This window comes from Paramisgurnus dabryanus, chromosome 16 (assembly GCF_030506205.2).
Source record: "Paramisgurnus dabryanus chromosome 16, PD_genome_1.1, whole genome shotgun sequence".
In the NCBI taxonomy this organism is placed as follows: Eukaryota; Metazoa; Chordata; class Actinopteri; order Cypriniformes; family Cobitidae; genus Paramisgurnus; species Paramisgurnus dabryanus.
The window spans coordinates 17,694,513-17,717,313 of record NC_133352.1 but is presented as its reverse complement, the minus strand read 5'-3'; the positions used below and the strand labels follow the sequence as shown (position 1 = coordinate 17,717,313).

At 37.3% G+C, this 22,801-nt stretch overlaps 1 protein-coding gene and 1 long non-coding RNA gene across 4 annotated transcripts; one reads left to right on the top strand and one right to left on the bottom strand.

Annotated features, from left to right (window-relative positions):
• The first annotated feature begins 4,081 nt into the window (after window positions 1-4,081).
• LOC135768514 (uncharacterized) lies at window positions 4,082-8,054 on the top strand. 3 transcript variants are annotated; one of them, XR_012335191.1, is made up of 6 exons: window positions 4,082-5,142; window positions 5,854-5,944; window positions 6,094-6,210; window positions 6,364-6,520; window positions 6,672-6,758; window positions 6,848-8,054. It is a non-coding gene; the product is annotated as an uncharacterized lncRNA (long non-coding RNA). The 3 variants fall into 3 exon arrangements; XR_010542178.2 differs by having other exon boundaries at window positions 6,058-6,210; XR_012335192.1 differs by having other exon boundaries at window positions 4,082-5,944; window positions 6,058-6,210.
• A 544-nt stretch (window positions 8,055-8,598) lies between these two features.
• Window positions 8,599-22,290, bottom strand: hmmr (hyaluronan-mediated motility receptor (RHAMM)). Its single transcript, XM_065266628.2, has 20 exons — window positions 22,107-22,290; window positions 21,713-21,811; window positions 21,531-21,604; window positions 21,001-21,081; window positions 20,713-20,901; window positions 20,495-20,581; window positions 18,374-18,485; window positions 17,437-17,502; window positions 17,273-17,346; window positions 17,069-17,139; window positions 16,626-16,972; window positions 16,253-16,401; window positions 14,137-14,351; window positions 12,168-12,284; window positions 11,930-12,088; window positions 11,440-11,826; window positions 11,265-11,337; window positions 10,529-10,705; window positions 10,273-10,423; window positions 8,599-9,354 (listed from the first exon to the last, which is right to left on the bottom strand). Exons 1-20 carry the CDS (start codon window positions 22,150-22,152, stop codon window positions 9,335-9,337), a joined length of 2,694 nt encoding a protein of 897 aa, XP_065122700.1. The 5' UTR covers window positions 22,153-22,290; the 3' UTR covers window positions 8,599-9,334.
• Between the last annotated feature and the right edge of the window lie 511 nt (window positions 22,291-22,801).

Here is a 22,801-nt window from a genome sequence, read left to right as displayed (position 1 = left end):
CATGATAATTCCCAAATCCCTTAATTCTGGAGGGGGCTACAAACTTTTCGATTCTTCGCAGCATAGATTTAAATACTGCAAACATCTCACGGTAGGGGTTTATATTAAAGGCCAATGGTGAAGAGATTGCAAATAGATTATCATGCTCGGAATAAAGCTCGCTGTGTGTGTTTGACAGGGAATGCTCCAGAAAATAATCCTTAATAGCAAAAAATAAAAATAATTGAATGGCTGAGAGGAACAACGTTGAAAGCAATCTCCAGAGAGAAAATATGCCCACTAACACTGCCATCGATCACATTGAAGATGACACAGCAGTAAGAAAATGAGATGAAACTCAATTGCAACAGTTCATATTCCATTTTTCTCTCCTGCAGCTCAGGACTAAAAGGCCAATTACCTACTGTTTCACAAATACCACTTTTCTTACAAAGAGATCCGTGTTTTATTCTTTAGGGATTTGTCAAATCTGCGACATTTAGCCATTTTCTCAACTGTCAACTTTTCGTTTCGTGAAGCTCCATCATTTTGTGGCAGCATTCATCATAGCCCCATATCAGCAGGACACGAGTGCACATGCCCGGGAAAAACTCAATCTGACGGGCTATTTTGGTGGACATTTCAGCCTCACGATAGATCGCTCGCCCCTCTGAATTTGGTATTCCGTAATAAATCTGCGAAAAGGACATTGAAAGTGCAAACGCCAGTCTTTCGTGTTTGAGAGTGGGAGTGGGATGGCAGGACGTGGGTCAGGTCACGACAGAGGTCAGTGCTGAATTACAGACTGTCACTGCTTGGACAGGGAGCGCAGATACCAGGGGACCCTGTCATTGCTCATAGGCTGACAGACCAAGTGTTCAGACCAAGCATAAGCTGCAGTCACGGGGGATGAAGACGCATGGCTTCTATAAAACACTATTTGACTTAAGCTTCATAAATGTGCAGAGGACAGCTCTAAATAAAACATACTTAGGCCTATTATAGATACAAATGATAGTAAGAATGCTGTCGTCTCATCAGTTACTCTTTATGGACCAGGCCACAGCATTTTACCTAAACAGAAATTGAAACACATATGGCCTCATTTATAAAAGCGTACGCATTGATTTGATTGAATGTGCATACGCAAAAATCCTCAATGCACACATTTATAAAAACACTTTTTGATGTAAAAAAGTGCTTAACGCCACATCAGGGTCTGAGCAAACGTACACACTTTTGCTTGTCCGATTGCTGCAGGTTTTGGAAAATATGAGCCATATAGACCAATTTAGAGTAGACGTCAAAGTTACGTCACTGCAAGCTGCGCGCGCAATGCGGTTGCAGAAAAACAGTGGAAATGAATTAGACACGAGTGAAAAGAGCAAGATAACTCACTGGAAAATGTCCGGTTGTGCTGTTAAGTGTCAGAATAAGAATGCCAAAAAAGATGGCTTTCATTTTTATAGAATACCATCGTCGAAGACATCATTTGAAGATAAACGTAGGTGTTTATGATTACAATAAGCCCTTAAACGGACAGAATGGAGCAAGGAAATCATCTGGAAATCTTTTAATAATTAGAATAGAAAATAAGTAGAGAAGATGTCCGGTGTTCTGTCGAAGTCTGTTCCCATAGCGTTTTTATCATGTTACAATTATAATTTATTAAGGAAGAAATAATAAAAAACAGGAAAATTATGAAATATTTAATAAACGCTATTATATATAATACATGATAGTATTGCTTTTACATGTACTTTAGCGATTCAGACTGTAAAAATATTTGATTTAGCAAAAAAGAACAATACATATACATTACATACATGCATATCAGTAGCCAAGCCATTTAAACTTTTTATCTATCTAAAAAAATAAACGTAATGTGATTAAAACGCTATAAGAAACATTGCACTAAAGGGAAACATAAAGGAATCAGACTTCGACAGAACACCGGATCCATAAAAATCACGGTTTAATGCTAAAACACTTCACAACCCTACTGCGGAGCAGTCACTTTCTGCAACCAGTTTGGATCCGCCCACAAAATACGTCATCTCTGTTTGCAAACACGAAATTGGTCTATTCTTGCTAAAAAAAAAAAAAAAAAAAAAAATTGGTCTATTCTTGCTGCTTAAAAAGGATTTTAACATTGACAGGTGTTGTATTATATGTCGACAGGGGCGTTGCACAAGATCTCGGGCCCTATGCATAGGGAGTCCTGATGGGCCCCCATGCCCCACCCCATAATATATTTCAGACTTTTCAAGGGCCCTTTCTTCCTTTGGGGCCCTGGTAATCAGTACTGGTTTTACCCCCAGTCCGACGCCCCTGTATGTCGATAACAAATTTGGGCATCGTTCTGAAACTTCACATCTAAAGAGGGCTACGCGCGTTTTCTGTGCATACGTTCATTCCATGAATCACGCATACGCATTTTTAAGAAACGATCATGTGATCAAATTTAGGATTGTTTCTATGCAGATTTTTATAAATGAGGCTCATGGTCAGGCAGATTCTCCTCCCCATCTTAAAACCATACATTGTGTATAGATTTATACACAATGCCATACACAATTTTTTTTGTAATTTTAACATTAATGTAAAAATGCTACAGGAACAACCCATTAATTGGGTCCCAGCATTCATGAGCCACTGGCAGGGTACATCCGAAACAGATGGTCATGTTTTTGGGTGCGTTCTCCGGAAGTCACGTTGGTTGACCGCCACCAAAAGAGTTCGAGCCGCCATCTTGGTCATTGACATCAAAATCATGATCAAAATTCACCTGGTTTACAGCGTATCAGTTACACAAGATACATTTTAAGGATATGTGTACATAAATTAATTGTTACTTATGATGTCATTTGCAATGTTTATATTTTATTCGAGCAGGATAAGGGTTTTATAGAAAACATTAAGGTGAGTGTGTCTGCAGCATTCTGTTCTGTTGTTATGACACAGGTATAAATAAAGTTTAATTAAATTAAAAAATCATCATTATTTCTCTGAATAATGTTTCAATAATGCTTATATTTCTTTTTATAAGCATAGCGACATCGAAATTTCACATGTACAAACAAAAACAATACTGTATAACATAACATAATTGCAAAACCCGCAAATTATTGCATGCACTTACGATACTTAAAGCATGATTTATTTAGAATTATTTAGAATGTTTGACATGAATAATAGGCTACATGTACTGCAACCTGTATGCTGATATGATATGTTCACTATTGTAATGCAGATGAATGTATAGTAACTTACTGTTAATAAATTATTTTGATATTTTAATTATTTTTAAAAGAGGTAAGAAAGTAAATTTTTCTCATATTTTCCTTAAAAAATATGTTGATGGAAAATTTGGGAACCACTGCATTTAAACATCTTATATTGGCAGGACCACTAAAAGCCTTCTTGAATATTCTTTGAACCTCCAATTAAATTTTCATTTCAAGGGCACCAGCCTTGCTGGCGTAATATGGTAATTCATTAAAAGTCTGATTAAAGCTCTATTCACAGTCCCCTGATAACAGCCGCATGACATACACAGACGCCTCTTTATAGAAGCAAAAGATAGCATCACATAATCTCCTCAGAGCTACACTTACACTGGTCCTCTGTGTCCTCCTTTGTGTCAACCTTTGAAGAAACTTAAAAGGTGAAGATGTTGTTGGTCTTCAACCAAAACTTCACACTTTTCCCCCAAGAGCGTCTTTTTCAGTCACCTTCAGACCTCTCTCCATTTAAAATTCCCACTTTCATCATATATAGTTCCTCACATGTCTAACACTTCTGAAACCACTTCCAGCTCTCGTTTTTCCACAAGGACCTGCATCCTGTTGTATGATTTAGTCACAGCACATCTGTAACATCACACTCATATCTCATTCAGGGAGATAGTAAATGCAACTGTTTTACTGAGATACACTGCTGACCTCCTGTGCATTTTAATTTGAACTTATAAAGTCCATTACAATCATCAGGTGGCCATCCGTGTTAGTGTTCTGCCAAATGCATAAATGTATGCAAATTCTCAATTATGCAAGAAAATAACACTTTATGTGCCGAGCTGTCTATTCGTTAATATTACACTCTTAAAACTGATGTGTTAAAATTTTACACAAAATATGTGTAAAAGGATTCCAACACATTTTTGTGTTAGAACTGACACATAATGTGTAAATATTATGCTTAACTGCTTACACAATGAATGTGTAAAACACGTTTACCAGTACACCATAAAATAAAATGCATAATTAATGTAATTTAATGACTATATCAAGTCGTTTTTATAAAAAAAATCATAATAATGTAATTTATTAATTGACACTGATTATCCTGTATTTTTGTTTGTTATTAAAAATATCATATATAACACATTCCTTTATCATCAAGTATAAGATGTTTGTACAATAGGAAATATACAAGCAAGTTCGGTCAAAAGCACAAATAAGGCTCTGCTTCACCACAAAGTTAAAATATATATATAAAGTTATGCAATGCAACTTTGTCCTTAATTTGCCCAGGAACAGATAATATATTTATGAGACCAAAGATTGTCCACTCCATAAGACATTACCGAAAACAAACTATATCCACTGTAACCACTACTACCACATAACAGCCAGCGGTGATTTTCAGAAGGACTTGCCGAGATCAAGCTGCGTTGGGCGGGGTACATGAACGCTGAGTATCCGGTGGTTGTTTGGATCAGAACTCCGAAAGAGTCGGAGCAGATTATTTAATAAACGCTATCTTTATTAACCGACCGCACATTTGATCTTTTTATACATACATTCTCGCCTAAATATCTTTTGAATATACATTTTGTGACACAATAAGAGTAATATTTTAAACATTATGCAGGCGTTCTCTTCCATTGGTGGCTGTCGTAGGTTCACACGAGTCAGCTGATGACGTTTCACTTGGACAAACAACTAAGCATTGTTGTATATTTTTTGCGTGTTTTATTATTATTTTATTATTATGAAATTCGTGAACATTATTACTGAGCCTTGGCAGTCTATTTTGTATTTGTTTTATTGAGGAGAAAAAAACAGACAAGAACGCATATTGTGTTGCGCCTGCGCTGTGACGTTCTTTTTCCAACCGCCTTTCCAGTCAAGAGGTCAAGAATGTTCCTGTCTGCATCAGGTAAGAATTTAAATAAAAAATTACCGTTATAATATGATATCTATTTTTCATATAGTGTAAGAAACTTTCGTATTAATTGTGCAGGAGACTGTTCATTTAAACTTTATTGTGGTAACGTTAAATGCTCGCTCGTTTTGCAAAGTTACGTTTGGAGATTCATGTTAACAGTCATTGTTTAATGAAAGGCACATTGGACTGCAGTTTAGTTAGTATGTGTGACACTTGCAGCACTTTAACGTAAATCTTTAACACCGTGTCCTAAATAGACGTGACACGCGGTAACCGGTTTCTTTTCAGTTTATGTCCTGACGTTAAGAGGACGGGATATTATAAATTATGCCTTTCGATTATCACGACGCCTCGTCGCGTTTGGTTAAGCACATGGTGGAACAGTATGCACGTCACTGTACCTACTGTACACCTGTGAGCGGCATGAGGAGACAAAAGACGGTAAAACTCATTATTATTCGGTGATGCTGTAACATACTGGATGCACCGCCACATTTTATAATAATGTTTTTTTATTTTCGTGTCGCGCCCCTCGCGTTCAATATAACGTAGTGGTCTAAATGTAAGGAGTCAAACTTCACGAACCTTTCACTGCTTGCAGTAAGGCTGAAGTGCTACGTAGTGAATAAAATGGGTGTAGTTTTGTTCTACTAGATGTAGATCACAATTCTTGTGTCAATGTTTGTTTGTAATCTTTTTCAGCTATCCATCTGAAAAAGAAAAGCTGGCACTCGCAAACGAGATTGTGTTGTTGGATTATGGTCTTATTTGGTCAAAATGAGGGAAATGTACTGTAAGGATGCTTTTACATACTTCATTAATGTGTATGAAATTACTTACTTGAGAATGTGTATAAAAACTGTACTTGACTCTAACTTAGTGCTATTTTTGCATTGATCATGATAGGAGCATTTTTCTTTTTTTTGATGGGCCATCACACAGTGGATTTATAAAAATGAGACTACAGAACATCAGACGGAAGCTTCAACACGTGAGAGGACATCATCAATAAAGAATGCCATTGACCAAACCTTCAGTCATCAAAGGAGATGGATACAGGTAATGACAAAATCACCAACTGCTGGTGAAATCTTTAAGGAATATCCCCAATGTCTGGACATGCCAGTCTTTGTAATATACTTAACTGCAGATAACTTTACACAAAGTGTTTAATCATTTCAATATTAATATTTCTTATTAAATTTACTGAAGGTGGACATCGAGTTTTCCAGACTTACCGATAGGAAAGAAGACACGTTTATCAGGAAATGGGAGGTGACAATTATTGAGAAACTCGGGGAAATAGCATCTTTAGAGAAGAAAATGGACATCAGACATTCATTGAAGAAAGCTGACAGTCAACATAATGGTATGATTTTCTGTCTCTGTTCCAAATTTTTTATTTGGAAAATTACATTTAAAATGTAACATTCAATGTAAGATATAAAAGTAATCATTTTTAAATAATTTTTTCTCATAATTTATATTTTGCATGTGACCTGCATGTTTACTACACCCAGATGAGCTGTGTTATACAATGTTAAGTATTCTCATTCATCTTCTGCTGTGTGAATTCTGCCGTCTCAGACCTGTGGGACTTGGTGCCGGTAAGCTTTGTGACTATAAACTTTATATAAAATAAGTAATTTTCATGCAACAACATTTTCTAATGATGTTCATTGTTTCATTTCTGTAGGCTGGTACCAACGTGACCTCTTTGCTTACTTAATGAGGAAAAGGTGTCTGAAATCAGCTCAGCCACAGTTGGTTTCCAGCGGTTCTTCAGGACATAGAGGCCACTACGTAATTGTCGCAATGAATGATTCTCTTGCCTTTCCACTTGATGTTGACAAGCTGACCTGTGCGGTAGACAGACTTTTCAAATTTACTAGCTAAGTAACCTTAAGTATCCCTGCCAACTGTCTTCAGTTTTTTTTTGTATGAATATGATCTGCCCTTGTCCCGGTCCTCTTTCAAACGATCCAAGGCAATGGAGTTTCAAGATGGACCGCAAAATTGCTGTCTCTTTTAAACAATGCATGCACTATGTGGCGGTTTCCCGGACAGGGATTAGAGAATAAAAGATTTTTAAGAGCTGTCCAAACTGAAAACACTGACATATCTTAAAATACATCAGTGCCCTTTGTTTTGCCTCAAAATGCACAAATTGCCTACAAATGTTTTTAGTAAGGCATGTTTGTTAAAACCAGTTAAATTTCCTAATTAATCTAAGGCCCTGTCCGGGAAACCACCCCTAAATATTTGTGATGGAAATTTCTTTAAATACACTTGTCAAGTTCATTTGAAGTATTTTTCTAAATGTAAAATAACATGTTAATGTTTCAGGACAAGTTAAGAATTTTTGATAACTTGCATGTTGAAAATGATTGCAGACATTGTTCTATTCAACGTGTTTAACACAGTTGCTTTTAAATTCAATGAATTATTTTATAAATAGTGTTTTAAAATGTATGAATGTAATGTATGTTTGAAGTGATTATACTTGCACTTACATTTATTTAAATTAGCATACATCTAGCAACATACAGTACTAGCATATTTTCATGCTAGCATTAATTGTCAAGTATTTGTTATTTTACAAATAAATAGTTTGTGAACAATATTCAATAGTTGTCTGCGTGATTTCATTACTTAAAGTTGATAAATCATATGTTTTTTCTCTTTTATATTAAAACTAAACAATTACTGGGTAACACACAGTTGTGTTAAATTAATAGAAAGTTACACATTAATGTGTTTACTGAAGCATCACATTTTTGTGTTGCATTTTATAACACATATTCTGTGTTAAATTTAACTCAACATGTGTTGTCCCTGCGCACACTCAGAACATGTGTAAAAAATAACACATGTTGTGTTGTTTTCAACACATTTGTTTTAAGAGTGTAGCAAATTTCCTTTTGCATGTACTTCAGGATGTTTTGCATGTCTGTATCCACAGCTTCTGCTCACCAGGGTCTTGTTGCTAAAGGCAGCAGCAATAATCCTGCAGTTGGCTTTTCTGCCTGGTTCTCTCGTCACCCCATCACAGCACCTAAGTGTCTTCCACCTGGCGAATGTGCTGTATCTTGTGTTTGGGCCAAGGGGCTTCTTTTACTTTAACAGAAGCAATGGGGACCTGGAGGCCGTGCTGGGTGAGAATACACACAGTAGGAACATTTTTTACACTTTACACACTTAGGAGTGAAAGTGGGCTATTTAGAAAGCATAGTATTGCTCTCAAATCTCAAAAGAGTAGATGCTGATCTATTAAAGACAATGTGATGATGAAGAGAGGGATTGTGCTCCATCACAAGCTGTGTACCATTTACCACTTTTTTAGACTTAACTTACTGAACCTTGCTTGCCAAACAAGCATAAATGTTAAAGAAACTGCATTTTTAATGAAGCCTTTAATAGGATAAAACAAGGGCAAAACCACTAAAATAAGCAATAGGAAAGGAAGAAAGGCCAATATTGAGAAACGGACATGTTCTGATTCTCTCAGATGATGCTGTAGCGCCCTCTGCTGCTGCTTTCTTTCTTTACAACACTGAGATGAATCAGAAATGGATAAATAATGTGACCATAGTGTCCTAATAGTTGCAAAATAAAAATTATCCAAACCAATAAAATAGTAAAAAACTTTATTTCAAAAAAGCTTGACTGAAAATGTCTACTTTTTGAAAGCAAGATCTATAGTTGTGACATAAAAATAAAATCAAGTATTAAAAAAAAGAAAAAGAAAAAAAGATAAGAACAACTACAGATGCTGACAGGACACAAATGTATACATATACACATTTACATAGCAACAAATTGATTCGAACGTATTTCTTAAGTCCAGCACTCTTGTTTCTTTTTACAAAACAAAAAGTGGTTTAAGTTTGAACTGTTTAAATAAAAGTTTAACATAATTACATACCCAGTGATGAACAAAGTTAGATAAGATGAAAATTTAAGTGAATCCTCTTCCATGAAGATACTTCCACCAACACATGCATATTTAATGAAGACCAATAGACTTGGGTGTGAACACAGACATCCACATAAACACAAATAACACTAAATAAAATCCACAAAGACAAACAAGTATTAAATTTACCACTAACGCCATGGTAAATGTTAAATAAAATGTTCACAGAACAGTGTTACTGCAGAAAATTAGTCCATAAGTGATGGTTTAATGCAATTTTTTGTTGCCTGGGAAACAGAAAGGGAAAGTTACATTTATTGATGTAAATATTTAGGGATTAAAGGGATAGCGATCACCAAAAAAATGAAAATTGTGTCATCATTTACTCCCTCTTATGTTGTTACAAGTCTGTAGGGGTGGGCGATAAACCGGTAGAAATGTGTCAAACAGTAAAGATTTTGGACCATCCTCTCTATCGAGGTTACACACCAATGTTGCTGTGTAACATTTGTACATGTATTTAAGCACCACATTGTTAAAACCAGTGATTTTAAGCCTGTTTTTGCAAGTATCCTTATAAACACAACCATTTACATCTTAAGAGAAAGTAAACACTGGAAAGAAAAACGTGTAACAGTAGATTGGATCCGGACTTTGGTCTTAAAGGGAAAGTTACCTAATTTTGCTCCTGTCTGTCACTCATGTTTTTGTGAAAATCCCTCCCTGCTCTTGACTAAATCACTTTTCTACCTTTAATAAGATATATAATATACATTATTATTTATTATTCTTTCATCACAGACTGTTTATTTTCAGTGAACTTGAATTTTGTTTGTTTTTCTCTTCTTTTTTATGCATGTGTACGTTTTTTTTTTTTTTGGTAAAATTATACACAATTCTACGGCATTAAATATTTTAATAACATAAAATCATGATATAAAATGAATCCTATCGCGGAATAAAATTTTAGTCATATCGCCCACCCCTACAAGCCTGTATAACCGAACACGAAGGAAGATATGGTTACAAACACTTCTCAGAGGGGCCCCATTGGGTGTTCTAGTCAGTTTGGTAAAATTTATACAGGTTTGTAACAACATCAGTATGAATAAATAATGACCGAATTTTAATTTTTGGGTGAACAACCCTTTAATACAAAATTTTGTCATGATGCTACTAAAGTAGTGGTCTCCTGAATAACTCACCCTGTGTAAGAGCTGAGGTGGGCTGCTGGTTTTCTTTGTGCTCGTGTTTGAAAGCCTTGCTGGGGTCGAATCTACGTGGCTGCTGGCTGGACTTAAGCCGATCCATCTCATGCTTCTGTTTCTCAACCTGTGCCCTCAGTTTGAGCACTTCCTGCACAACACCAAATATGGATACGATCAGTTATGCAGCGAGAACAACAATCCGACCAACAAAACAAGTAACATTACAGTATAGAGAGAGAAACATGAGCCTTACTTGTTTGAGCTCCAAGTTCTCCTCCTTGAGTTTGACCATGTGCCTGATTTTTTGTCGTTGATTTTGATGACCAATCAGATTGGCGTAGGCATCAGCTAACTTGTTCAATTGGGCCTGGGTGGCACCTTTCTCATTGAGCAAGGCATTCCTCTCTGCTGCAAAGCTGTCCAGCTGTTCCTGAGAACAACAGAGAGTCATTTTATTTTAAAGGACATACATTAAGCCACATTTGGATAACTTTAAAGGTGCAGTGTGTAAATTTTAGCGGCATCTAGTGGTGAGGTCACGAAATGCTTAGTCCACTGCTCACCCCTCGCTTTTGAAACACAGAGAAGCTACAGTAGCTGCCACCAGACAAACATGTCATAGTCGGAGACAACTTAGTAAAAAAAATTGTCCGTTAAGGGCTTCTGTAGAAAAATGGCGGCACAAAATGGTGACTTCCATGTAAGGGGACCCTCGGTGTATGTAGATAAAAAGGTCTCGTTCTAAGGTAGAAAACACATACCGGTTCATTATGAAAGGTCTTTATACACCCCTGATAATATAGTTTTGTATATCATTTTGCATTTCTGTCTAGAGATCCTTCTAAAAATTACACACTGCACCTTTAAAGATCGATGTATGCACTTTTTGGAGCCTCACCGTGTTGAGCCCCATATAAAAAAAACATGGCTGCATTTATCTGTATAAGGAAATCTTGAAGAATTATCATATTTGGATACAATTTGCTTACTTGAAATGGTTTAACTTTAGCATAAAGCTCTTCATACAAGTTTCTCCATCGCTCAGTCTCTTCATTATGCATGCTGGAAGTGAACAGACAGATGACAACATCGATTAAACACACAGTTGAGATGAGACACTCCGGTGCATGCGAAGCTATTCGAGTGCTCATCTGATCCTCTCACCTTTGCACCTGTGCTTCAGCGAGCTCTCTGTGGAGGTTCTGTCTCTCTTCCTCCACCTGTCTGCATAGCTGCTCTCTCTCCTGCTGCCACTCGCCAGCGTGACGTTGAGCTTTGGCTTTTTCCTCCTGTACCTGCCCGTGCAGCAGGGAAACCTCCTCCGTGAGCTCCTCCAGACGGTCCTGCAGCCTGCCGGTTTCTGTGGAGCGTCCCTCCATCGATTCCCTCCTCTTCTGCTCTCTTTCCAGTTGGGCCTGAGCCCGCTGTCTGTCTCCTCTCTCCTGCTCCAGCTCGGCCTGCAGGCGACTCAGCTCCTCATGCTGGGCCTCTGCTGTTCGCTTCAACTCATCCTCTGTCTGAGTCAGTTTAGTTTGAACTTCTAAAAGCATCCTGCGGTACAGGAACACGCAGTGTTATACACTCATCCACATGGGTGTTATAGGTGTATCTGTACTATTTATACAAGCACTGGGCTAAGAGACAGGATACAGACCTAGCATGATCTTCTTGCTTTTTATCTTGCGTTTGCTGGAAGTTTATTAGTTTCTGCTGGTGCTCTTGCAGCTGCTGCTCAAGTTCCTTCACCGCATTCTCCAGATGGTGGACTTGAGCTTCAGCTTGGTCCTTCTGCTTACCCAAAGAGTCTCTTGTGCTATTGAGAAAAAAATCTCTTTGTAAAAGTTCGGTGGTCATTCTAACTGATTTAAAGTACACTGTGGTGGTTAGGTTACCTCTCGAGGTCAGTGGCCATGCCTCCCAACTTAGCAAGACAGCCGTTGTGATCCTCTTCTAGTTTCTTTATTGCCATCACATGAATCTCTTCCAAAGCCTGCATCTCAGCACGCACCCTGTCAAAGGACAGACCAACATCAGTTGGACAAGATTCATTTAATTCTCAACCCAACTCAGAAGTAGGGGTGCACCAATACATCGATATGGATCGATATGTCAATTTCATTTCTGACAATCCAATGCATCGATGCCATACTTAAATTACATCGATTTGAGGAACCTTTATTTTGACACTCTCTACATCCTCATTCCTTGACGTAAAGTCCATCTATGCATTTCCGCCAAAGCTCATATTTTTGTATATTTTCATTTGCTAGTGTTGTTGTAAATGTTCCAATTGGGAGAGCGATTGTGCCATTTTCAAAGATTTAACCCTTAAACAGGCAATGTGCACCACGGGATATGCTCTCTTCAGTGTCTTGTTTGGGGCATAAAAAAGATTTTTCAATCGAATCCTTATATTACTTATCAAACCTTGCTCTGTCTTGAATATGTGGGTAACATTATTTGCTTCAAGTTTTTTTAATCGATTGGTCAGCCTGACCTAAATCCAACATGGCCACCGGTTTTGCAGGACAGTAAGATTTTGTGGTAAGTAAATGAATATTAATCTTACTTTTCTTCTTTAAAAAAAATATTAATACTGCTAATATTAATTGTGAACATTGTCTTAAGGTGCTAAAGAAGAAAATTTGGTTATATGTTGTTTATATTGTTATTTAGCACATTTTGAAATACGTGTTATATCCCCTGAGATACATTGCCTGATTAGGATATAAAAAAGGGATTAACCACAATATTGCCTATCTTTGTATTTTGAGTTGAAAAATGTAATAAATGATCAAATTTGCAGGTTAAACTGATATTCGTATATTTAGGTGACTGCATCTTAGCATTTTAACTGGATATTTTCTTTTGTGGCTTCACAACAGCTCATTTTATGGTATAAGGAATGATAGGAATATGAGTTATAGAGCTGATACCAATGAATTCTTCAGATTTTGAGAAAAAAGGTGATGAAGATGAAGTTTTTTGTGACAGTGCAGTGGTGTATTAGAAAAAAGAAATTTAGGTAATTTCTAAATTGCAGCCAATAAGAGGCCTCTGCATGAAACACAGACACATATAGTTTACATTGAGGGGTAGTTCAGGTATTTTGCAAAATTAATCAATTGCTAAATAATTTACCAAGCTATTATTATCTAAAAATATATTTGTTTTGCAGGTGGAGCAGAAAAAGCACCAACGAAGCCAATGAAGACATTAAAAAACTGCTCATTCTTAGTTAGGCCTACTTACATTTAGTTGTTTTATGTACATGCATTGTTACTAGTAAACCTGTTGTTACACTGTTTAAACTGGATGAAAAAATATGTATGGCATGTTTTAGAGCAAGAGAAGAAGTCAGAATCACATAATTTTTGCTGCAAATAAAAAATAAATTTTGATGACTTAATCTTTTTTTTATACCTTAATAGGGCAATGTATACTGGGAGATACAACTCATAAAATCCTGAATATATCAAATATTTTAAAAATTCCAATGAATATCTTTTACATAAGTCCAGATGATACAAAAAATGCCATGAAATGATTTTTTGCTCAACGTTTTCCACTCTTGCCTGTTTAAGGGTTAATAAAAAATTCAAAGTTTAATTAAATGTTCATGTTATATATTTTCTTTGCATTTGTAAGTAAAAATGTAACAGCTTAACTAGGCACGTTATAAAAAATAAAAAAATAAATCTGATTCTAATTAAATCTGATTGGAATCGCACTGAAGAAGTGTTTAATGTATTTGCAAAAAATTAATTAAACTGCATCACTGATGGTGAAAATCGTGTTTTTGTATCGAATCGTAATGCACTGTCCAATTTACACCCCTACTCATAAGCAAGCAATTTGTACCTCTCTAACTCAGACTGCGATTCCTTCAGGTCTTGCTCCAGCGTGTGGTTCTTTTGTGTGAGGTTCTGGACGGCCTCCACACGGTGCTGTTCTTGCTTCTCTAGCTCTGATAGCTCCTCCAGCGCGTCCTCCAGCTCCTCACCCAGCTGTCTCCTCTCAGTCTCGTTCTCATCTTTCAGACGCTCAAGCATGCTGGCCAGGGAGCTGCTCTGCACCTGCAGTGACACACATCAGAAGAGCTTAAGAGATATCAACATTATCCATACAAAGTCAATCAATGTGGGACTTTTAGAAGGATCTCTTGACAGAAATGCAATATAATATACATAACTTTATTAACAGTGGTGTATAAAGACCTTACATAATGAACTGTATTGTTTTTATTACCATAGAATGAGACGTTTCTATCTACATACACCGTGGGTCTCCTTACATGAAGTCGCCGTCATGATTCAACAGTAGCCCTAAACGGACAAACTGCTCTACAGAGGACGTTTCATCTTTACATTGTCTCAGACGATGATTTGTTTGTTCTGCGGCCGCTACCATAGCTTCTCTTTGAGTTTTGAAATTGGATAGGCTGCAATTCGCAACCTCACCACTAGATGCTGCCAAAAACCCACATTACATCCTTAAGGGCGTGTTCATACTTGTAGTTCGGTTCTTTTGGTCTGGACCAAATAGGAAAACCAAAACCTGGTTCACTTAGCGGTCATATTGGCATTTTATCAGCGAACCTAAAGATAATGAACCTTAATGTGCAAGAAAAAGGTCACCACGTGATTGGTCGGCTTTGATGACGCATTTTATAAGACAGAACTCCAACATGCAGCATTGTTGTTGTGAATGATTGGAGTAAATGTGCTAATTTATGAGTCTTTACATGGAGGCATTATTAACAGCTAATGGCATTTTATTATCACTAAACATTTAAAACTAGGGGTGGGACGGTTGTCATGCCACCGCAGTGGTGAAGTGCCACCGGCGGTTGTGTGACGTCACATATCAGGTGAATGATTAAACAAAATAATAAGTAAAAATTGCAGTTTTTTTTTACACGTGAAATAATAATAACAAAAGTTGTACAGTAATTTAAAGCCTAAGATACAAATTTATAACATTGTTTTATGTTAATACACAAATCTCCGCTACATTACCATGTATGGCGTTTCCACTAAACTGGTGGATTTTAGCATAACTCAGCACGTTGGAGTTTAGCCATGTCACTGTGTTGTGCGTCTGCTTTAGTTTCTTTTGGTCTCCAGTGACAGTGATACATACACATCACGTTTGTCTTTTGTTGTGAAATAAAATTTTTACCAGGTTAAAGTCGCGCGCATCAGGAAGCGCATTTAGTGAAACTTTATTTTCTTTCACCATTTACACCACCCTAACCCCACCATGGACCTCACCACCGCAACACCGGCGGTTGTTGTTGATGGTTCCACTGCGGTGGTAAAAATTTGCCACCGTCACAGCCCTATTTAAAACATTTTATATGCTCGATTGACCAAATGTTAATGAGGCTCTTTACCTCTTCGTTGCTCCATGTTTGCCCTCTGCTCATTTTGTTTTTGCATACATGGCTCATTTCACTGTAAAATCAGTGTCACATTTTTGGTTCGTTGCACTGTCTCTGGTCCAAGTGCGTTCACATCAGTCGAACCGCACAGAGTTTGTTTGAAAGCGGACCGAGACCTATCATTTCAGTGGTCTTGGTTCACTTGATAGTGCGCACCAGAGTTCAGTTGGCCGCATTCAGATTTACTCAAATTGGGGTATTCCAGAAAGCTTGTTACAGTACGTGACATACCCAGGTTTGTTTGAATTTGAAAATGTCTTCATGCATTCCTCGTGTGCGCTCATGAACTTTTGGTATCAATAGAAGCTTGACTGAACTTCAACTGACTCTAGGTATTTTGGCACTGACATGATCAGGGTAAGCAAACTTTGGATGAAAGCCCCTACCAGATGCATAAATGTTCAGTTGTGCCAATTGCATAAAAACAGATGCACCATTAAATAAATGAGAGTGAGCTTTAGTTAGGCTTTACAACATAAAACATGTAATGTGACTCCACAGGCCATGTCTACATAGAGAAAATACTTTATTTACCTTTTCATCCTCCAGTTGTTTGGTTAATGCAGAATATTCCTCTTTAAGCTTTTCGTGTGACTCTATTTCAGTCTTTCTGCTCTCCTCCAATAAGCTCATCTCTGCTTTCAGCTCCTGTACTCTTCTGAGCCCCTCCTCCTGTGTCCGGGCTGCAAGTGTTCATGCACAAACAACCCAGAATGTGCCAAATTGCCAATCATGGTAGTAATCCACAACAGATGATAATTCATATTGTGGATTGATTTTATTATTATAAACACGTCCCAATGTAACCACTCAAAACAGGTTTGCATTTAAATGGTATTTAATATTCACAATCTCAAATGTTTATTTATAAATACTGTTGTTATTATTATTATTATATTGAACTTACCTCTTTCATCCTCCAGCACCAGGCATCGCTCACCCATAAGTGCCACACGCTGATCAAGCTCCTCCTCTGTCCTTCTCAGGACCTCCTTTACACGGGCCAGCTCCTGTTCCTGCTGTCGTACCACACTCCGAGACTCCTCGAGATCCTGAGCTCCCTTTTGCATCTGCTCCTCTAGCTCTTTCAGCGTGACTTGGGATGTTTGTAGCTCCTTTATGTGCTCCTCCATCTCTCTCTGCTTCTCCTCAAGGGCCTTCTGGGAGTCCAGTAGCTCCTGCTGACACGTCTGCAACTCCTCCTCCTTGAGCTTCAGCTCACCAGTATATTTCTCCAACTTCTGCTTTACATCACTATACAGGCAAGGAACAAATGTCAGATGAGGACAAAGCGCTGATACGGTTACCGTGACAACAACAATATGAATACACAGCATATACAGTTCTAACCTGAGGTTCTCTTGAGGATCAGAGTCACAGCACTCCACGGTGGATTTGTCCTGGAGCTTAATCCGCAAATCCTTTGACATTGGAGAGCGAGAAAGACAGCTTATCTCAAACCAAGCAGTACTTCAAAGTCTGATGATTCAACTTAAGCAGAGAGTAAATGTCAACTGGCTTAGGGGAGTCAAACTTTGTTGACCAAACCAATACCTGAATCTCTTCATTTGCCGAGTCTAGGTAACCCTGCAAGACCTTGATCTCCTCTCTCAGCTCCTGGATTATGGCTTTAATTTGTAAAGGATAAAGAAAAGTGAGAAGTGGTAGCTCTAATTGATATCACACCATAAACGCAGATCTTAACATTCAAAACGTACAATGCAATTGGTCCATTTCATTTTCAAGTTGCTCATTCTGGGCTTTTGTTTCTTGATGAAGATCCTCTGAAAAAAATACATGATTAATTTTTTAAAAAGGGAAACGATTTAAATAAATCTTACAAAGGTCAGGGGTTAAATCCCAGGGATCACACTTATGCCGAGTTCAGACTGCATGATTTTCAAACTAGCCGGGTCACAGATGTTTTCACACTTCATGACTTTACCGTAGGAAGAATCGGTGACAACAACTTTGTCCCGGTCCGCAAACTACATCTCCCAACCAAACGCATGCGAGGTCACGCGTGCAAGACCGGAGTTCTCACGTGGGACTGGGATTATTACTAAAAATGGTTACCATACAAAATGGATGTGCGCTCATTTGCAGCAGAAAGAAAAAAAATAAGATTATGAAGTAGGAAATGTTTGGAGAGACTCCTCCCCAAACTTCCGTCTGCCCTGTATGCTGCTCTCTCATTGGCTGTAGGTCATCGCCGATGTTATTTTTAGTCAAAACACATTTCACATGGCACGAATTAGAATCGACTGGCCGGCGATTCTCTCAGATCACGCCTTTGATAATTCACACTGTGCGATTGTCACTTGCGTGCACTGGCATCGATTTGCCTGTGATTTCGGGCATTTGTCTGCGATTTCTCAAAACCTATCGACAAGACAAAATCAGGCAGTCTGAACTCGGCCTTTCTGATAATATCAACTTCAACCATATATGTCTTAATTTATACTCAATGTACAAAACACTTATGTATATGTTGCCTGCACTGCAGGTGACGTGCCATTTGGATGACTAACTCTTTTTCTGAGTGATTTACTAAAAACAATCCTGACAACTAACTGCTTAGAGGAACACTAAAGAAGTGAGATTTTAGAAAAATGACACACAAATCTAATTTAACATACTCTGTATGTTACTCACCAAGATCCTTATTTCTTTCCTGGAGAACCTGAAAAGTTGTTTTGGCTGTTTCCAGATCCGTTTCCAAGACTTTTACTTTACCCTCTGAGCTGATCTGCAGGAAGCTCAGCTCCTGTTAAAAAAAGGCCCAAGAGCTGATATTACAATTACAAATTTATAGTTATATAAACTTCTCTCCTACATGACAAAAGCTGTACCCAAGTCCCTTTAAGAAAATGTTTGCAATGCTTCTGAGCTAGAGGTCGACCGATGGTGGATTTGACCAATATCGATAACCAAGTTGGCCTGCTTGCCGATAACCGATTAATCGAATGATTCATCCATTTTTAAAATGGATACTGGATAAAACAAACATTACACTTAAAGTGAAACAGTGCTGAAATGTATTTCAAAAGTAATAAAAAAACAGTACTGAACCATGAAAATGTGCTAAAAAAAAATTGTATAGATATATTAATTATATTAATAACTAAGTAGCCTAATGAAAAATACTTCTGTGAAATACTGCCACTGGTAAAATTTATACATAAATGTATATTATTTGTGTAGTCTTGTAATTTATTTGACTTTTATCGCCAGAGTGGCCATATTAAAGGCCGAGGTGTGGTACACATTTTACTTGTACGTAAGTGTCCGCGTACACTGCGCGAGGGTCTGAGTACAAGAACCCATGATGCAATTTTCGTCATCAGAAAAGTGCGTGCTTACTGTACACACTGACAAATTTTTTAAACCCTGCGTACATTATACATGTAGGTCGTGCATGCACCTGCAGGAGAATGTAGCCCAGGAGATTAGTGATGCACCAATGTATCGGCCACTAATATTTATCGGCCGATTTTTGATGAATTTGAAACCATCTGCATATCGGCAAAAGCCTTGATTGTTTATTAATTAACCGCATAAAGGCAATGAGTTGCATGTCTGTTGTTCAATTAAAATGATTTAATGTTCTGGTGTGCACAATACTTAAGCACTGACAGAAAACCTTTGTTGAGCTGGAGCAAATGTCTTGGACAATAAAAGAAACAGACTGCACTTTAGTGGGGGAAAAGAAGTTCAACCTTTTTTGAAGTAGCAATATTTATACTGTTTAAAGCAATAGCACTGGCATTATTTATGTTTATTAAAGAAATCCATTATATGTAAAAAAATTAGTTAATGTTGTTTATAAAAGAAATGCTTAATAGCAAAAACCACCTTTGAAGGTTGTCATGTTGTTGTCTTATATTTGTTTTAGCTTAATTTGTGCCTCTCTTATTATATTGGTCAGTTGAATGTTAAAGGTGCAGTGTGTTAATTTTAGCAGCATCTAGTGGTGAGATTGCGAATTGTAACCAATGGCTCAGCCCACTGCTCACCCCTCGCTTTTGAAACGCATAGAGAAGCTACCGTAGCCGCCACCGAAAAAACATGTCATCGTCGGCGACAAAAAATGTCCGTTAAGGGCTTCTGTAGAAACGTGGTGGCACAAAATGGCGACTTCCATGTAAGGGGACCCTCGTGCATGTAGATAAAAACATCTAATTTTAAGGTAATGAAAACATAACGATTCATTAAAAAATGGTCTTTATACTCCCATGATAATGTAGTTTTGTATATTATATTGCATTTCTGTCAAGAGATCCTTAAAAAAATTACACACTGCACCTTTAATTAGATCCAATCCATGTTCAGTAAAAATAATTTGATGCAGAAATAAACTAGCTAATAGACCAACTGTATAGTATTGTATACAAGTGTTTAATATCGGTATCGGCCAGAATTTGTCCGTTTAAATTGGTATCGGCCCAAAAAATCCTATCGGTGCATCCCTACAGGAGATGCATTGCATTTTGTCACAATGCGCATGCATTGAACATCCGTGTACACAAGTCAAACTTCAACTGTGCGTGTACATTCGCGCACATGTTAAAAACATACTACACTCCGGCCTGAAGTGCTGCATATCCCCCTTCATAGTAATAGCAGTGCGCAATCTTTACTATATCTATTATCTATGGTCGTACCCTCACTACATGACCAAGACTGCCAAAACTGGGAACAATGAGAGTCCTTTACTAAACCACTTACTCTAAATGAGCATCATCAAGTAAAATGAGAATTAACTTCAAAACTTACCTTGTTTTTGGCATCCAATTTGTTTTTGGCCTCAATGAGCTCCATGGTAAGAGCGTTGATCTTCTTCTTAGTACTATCTGCAGAGACCTATATAAAAAAAATTATAAATCACATCAGGCAGGCTAAGATCTTCTGTAAATCACTTAATAACGGTCTACGATTAAATGCAACACTGATTAAACGTGAAGTGTGAATCACAACACAGAAAGACAACTCACCTTCGACTTGAGGAACTCATTGGCTTTCTTTAACTCTGAAAGCTGCCTCTCAAGAGAAGCCACATTAGCAGACAGACCGGTCTTCTCTCTGAGAGCCACCAGCAGTTTTGACTCAAACTTCTTCATCTCTTCTTCCAAGGTCAAAAGCCTTCGGTCCTGCTCTCCCCTCTGCTGCACCAAGGAACGAATCTATGACCCAGCAATGGCAGCGACAATCAAGGTTAGGAGAGAATCAAAACAAACCAATTAGGTGTCAAAACCACAAAGACATTTTTTTTTTATATGTACCTCTTTCTCTAATAGCATCCGATGTTTCATCTCAAGTGAGAAAGTGATTTTATCCTTTTTGGAGCTTTGGAAACCTTCAGACTGTATGAAAGAAAAATCAAGAAATTGTAAATCAGGTAGCAAAGCTTATATAAGGAGATTACAAAAAGAAATTGTATGATGCCGACTGGTTTAAAAAAAAAAGTATGCGTGTAAAAACACAATATTGGTTTATGCCTGTTGATATGTGGACAGGAATCGGTATCACAGACAGAACACAAAAAGGTTTTATTTCTAATGAATTGTCATATTAATTCTTCAGATTCACAACTTTTCTAACATCATTGATAAATGATTAAATAATGACCAATGAATTTGTAGTATGTAGTTTTCACAGCAGTGGTGTGACTGCCATCACAAATGGCAAAAATATTTCCTTTGTTGCTCTCCTAATGTAATGGAGACACAAATTTAATTTATCCTTTTATATGACAAGCATGTGATTTTGAGCTAGGATTGTATTTTGACCCACATTAAAAAAAAGCTCTTACCAAACCATCAACAGACATGGTCCTCCGTACCGGAGACATTGTTACTTCTGCTGAAGGTGATGGTGGTGGTAACACTGGTAGCATCAACGAGAAACAAGTCATTTTTAATAATATGACTAAAAGACAATGATTCTCATTTATTACACATAAATGTCCAAGTAACAAAAACAATCTGCTCTCACTTTTGGAGGCTAGCTTGAAACGCTCAGATTTGTGAAATGTTGCAGGTCCTTTCAGCTCACCAGTCTTCACATCATAGGTACCAGGTGGTGGAGCACATCCTGACGAGAAATGTAACAATCACAATATGAACTCTCATTATAAATTAATTATAAAAAATAAACTTTGTTGTTAGAGTCGACAAGTATTCAGAACTCCGAGGCCCATCGCAGCTGTATGAAAACGTCTGACGACAACACCAAAACCGTTTAATTACGTTCAATGCGGAAAAATACGACGATTTTGAAAGTCATTTCTAATAACTTTATTAAAACAGGTTAAGGGTCATATTTTTATATTGAAGCAATGTGTTAAAGAACAGTTCAAAGAGCTTCGTAAAGCTCCTAAAATACTTACCAGCGTTATCGTTAAATCTTTTTAATGGCGCTCTTGAGAAAGACATGGTTAATACAGGTCCAAAGCTTTCGGCTGTGGAAAGCGTATATTCAAAATGACAGAAATGCTAAAATACGCGGATGAAAGTTTAAAACACACGAACGTCAACAACTCGAGCACACCCGCTGAAATTTTGAAACGGTTAGCCCGCCCAGTTCAAGGGGATGAACAAGTCCTGGCCAATGACATCGGTAAACATTTGACGAACAGACACTTTAACCAATCAGGTGCGAAAATGTAGGACACGTCACATCTGGTCAAAATTCGCTTGTAACCGCTTGCTATGCATTTATAAAGAATGTGTTATTTTTGAAAGATGTGAAAGGTTTGGATCTAAAAATACCCCGCACATTTTTATATTATTAATCTGATCTTGCGAAGTTTCATATTTAACAAAGCAGCCAGAGAAAGAAAGGAATTACAAACAGATACAGCATTTTTTTTCAGACATTTTAATTGAAATAAAATATTTTTCAAACCGTTTCATAAAAACAAGAAAGAGAAGTTTGGCATCTTCTCTTTCTTGTTTTTATGAAACGGTTTAAAAAATTTTTTATTTCAATAAAAATGTCTGAGAACAAAAAGGCTGTATCTGTTTGTAATTCCTTTTGTTGTTATTTATCATTATTTGTTACTTGTCCATTGTTTTGACCCGG

Bases quoted from the DNA above. Each gene is read 5' to 3' on its own strand.
- hmmr (XM_065266628.2), bottom strand. From the start codon at position 22,152: ATGTCTTTCTCAAGAGCGCCATTAAAAAGATTTAACGATAACGCTG. The intron at 17,140-17,272 runs GTATTGGTTTGG...CCAATGTCAAAG, and splicing joins CGGCAAATGAAGAGATTCAG to GATTTGCGGATTAAGCTCCA. The intron at 16,402-16,625 runs GTAAGTTCAATA...GAACACTTGCAG, and splicing joins GGTGCTGGAGGATGAAAGAG to CCCGGACACAGGAGGAGGGG.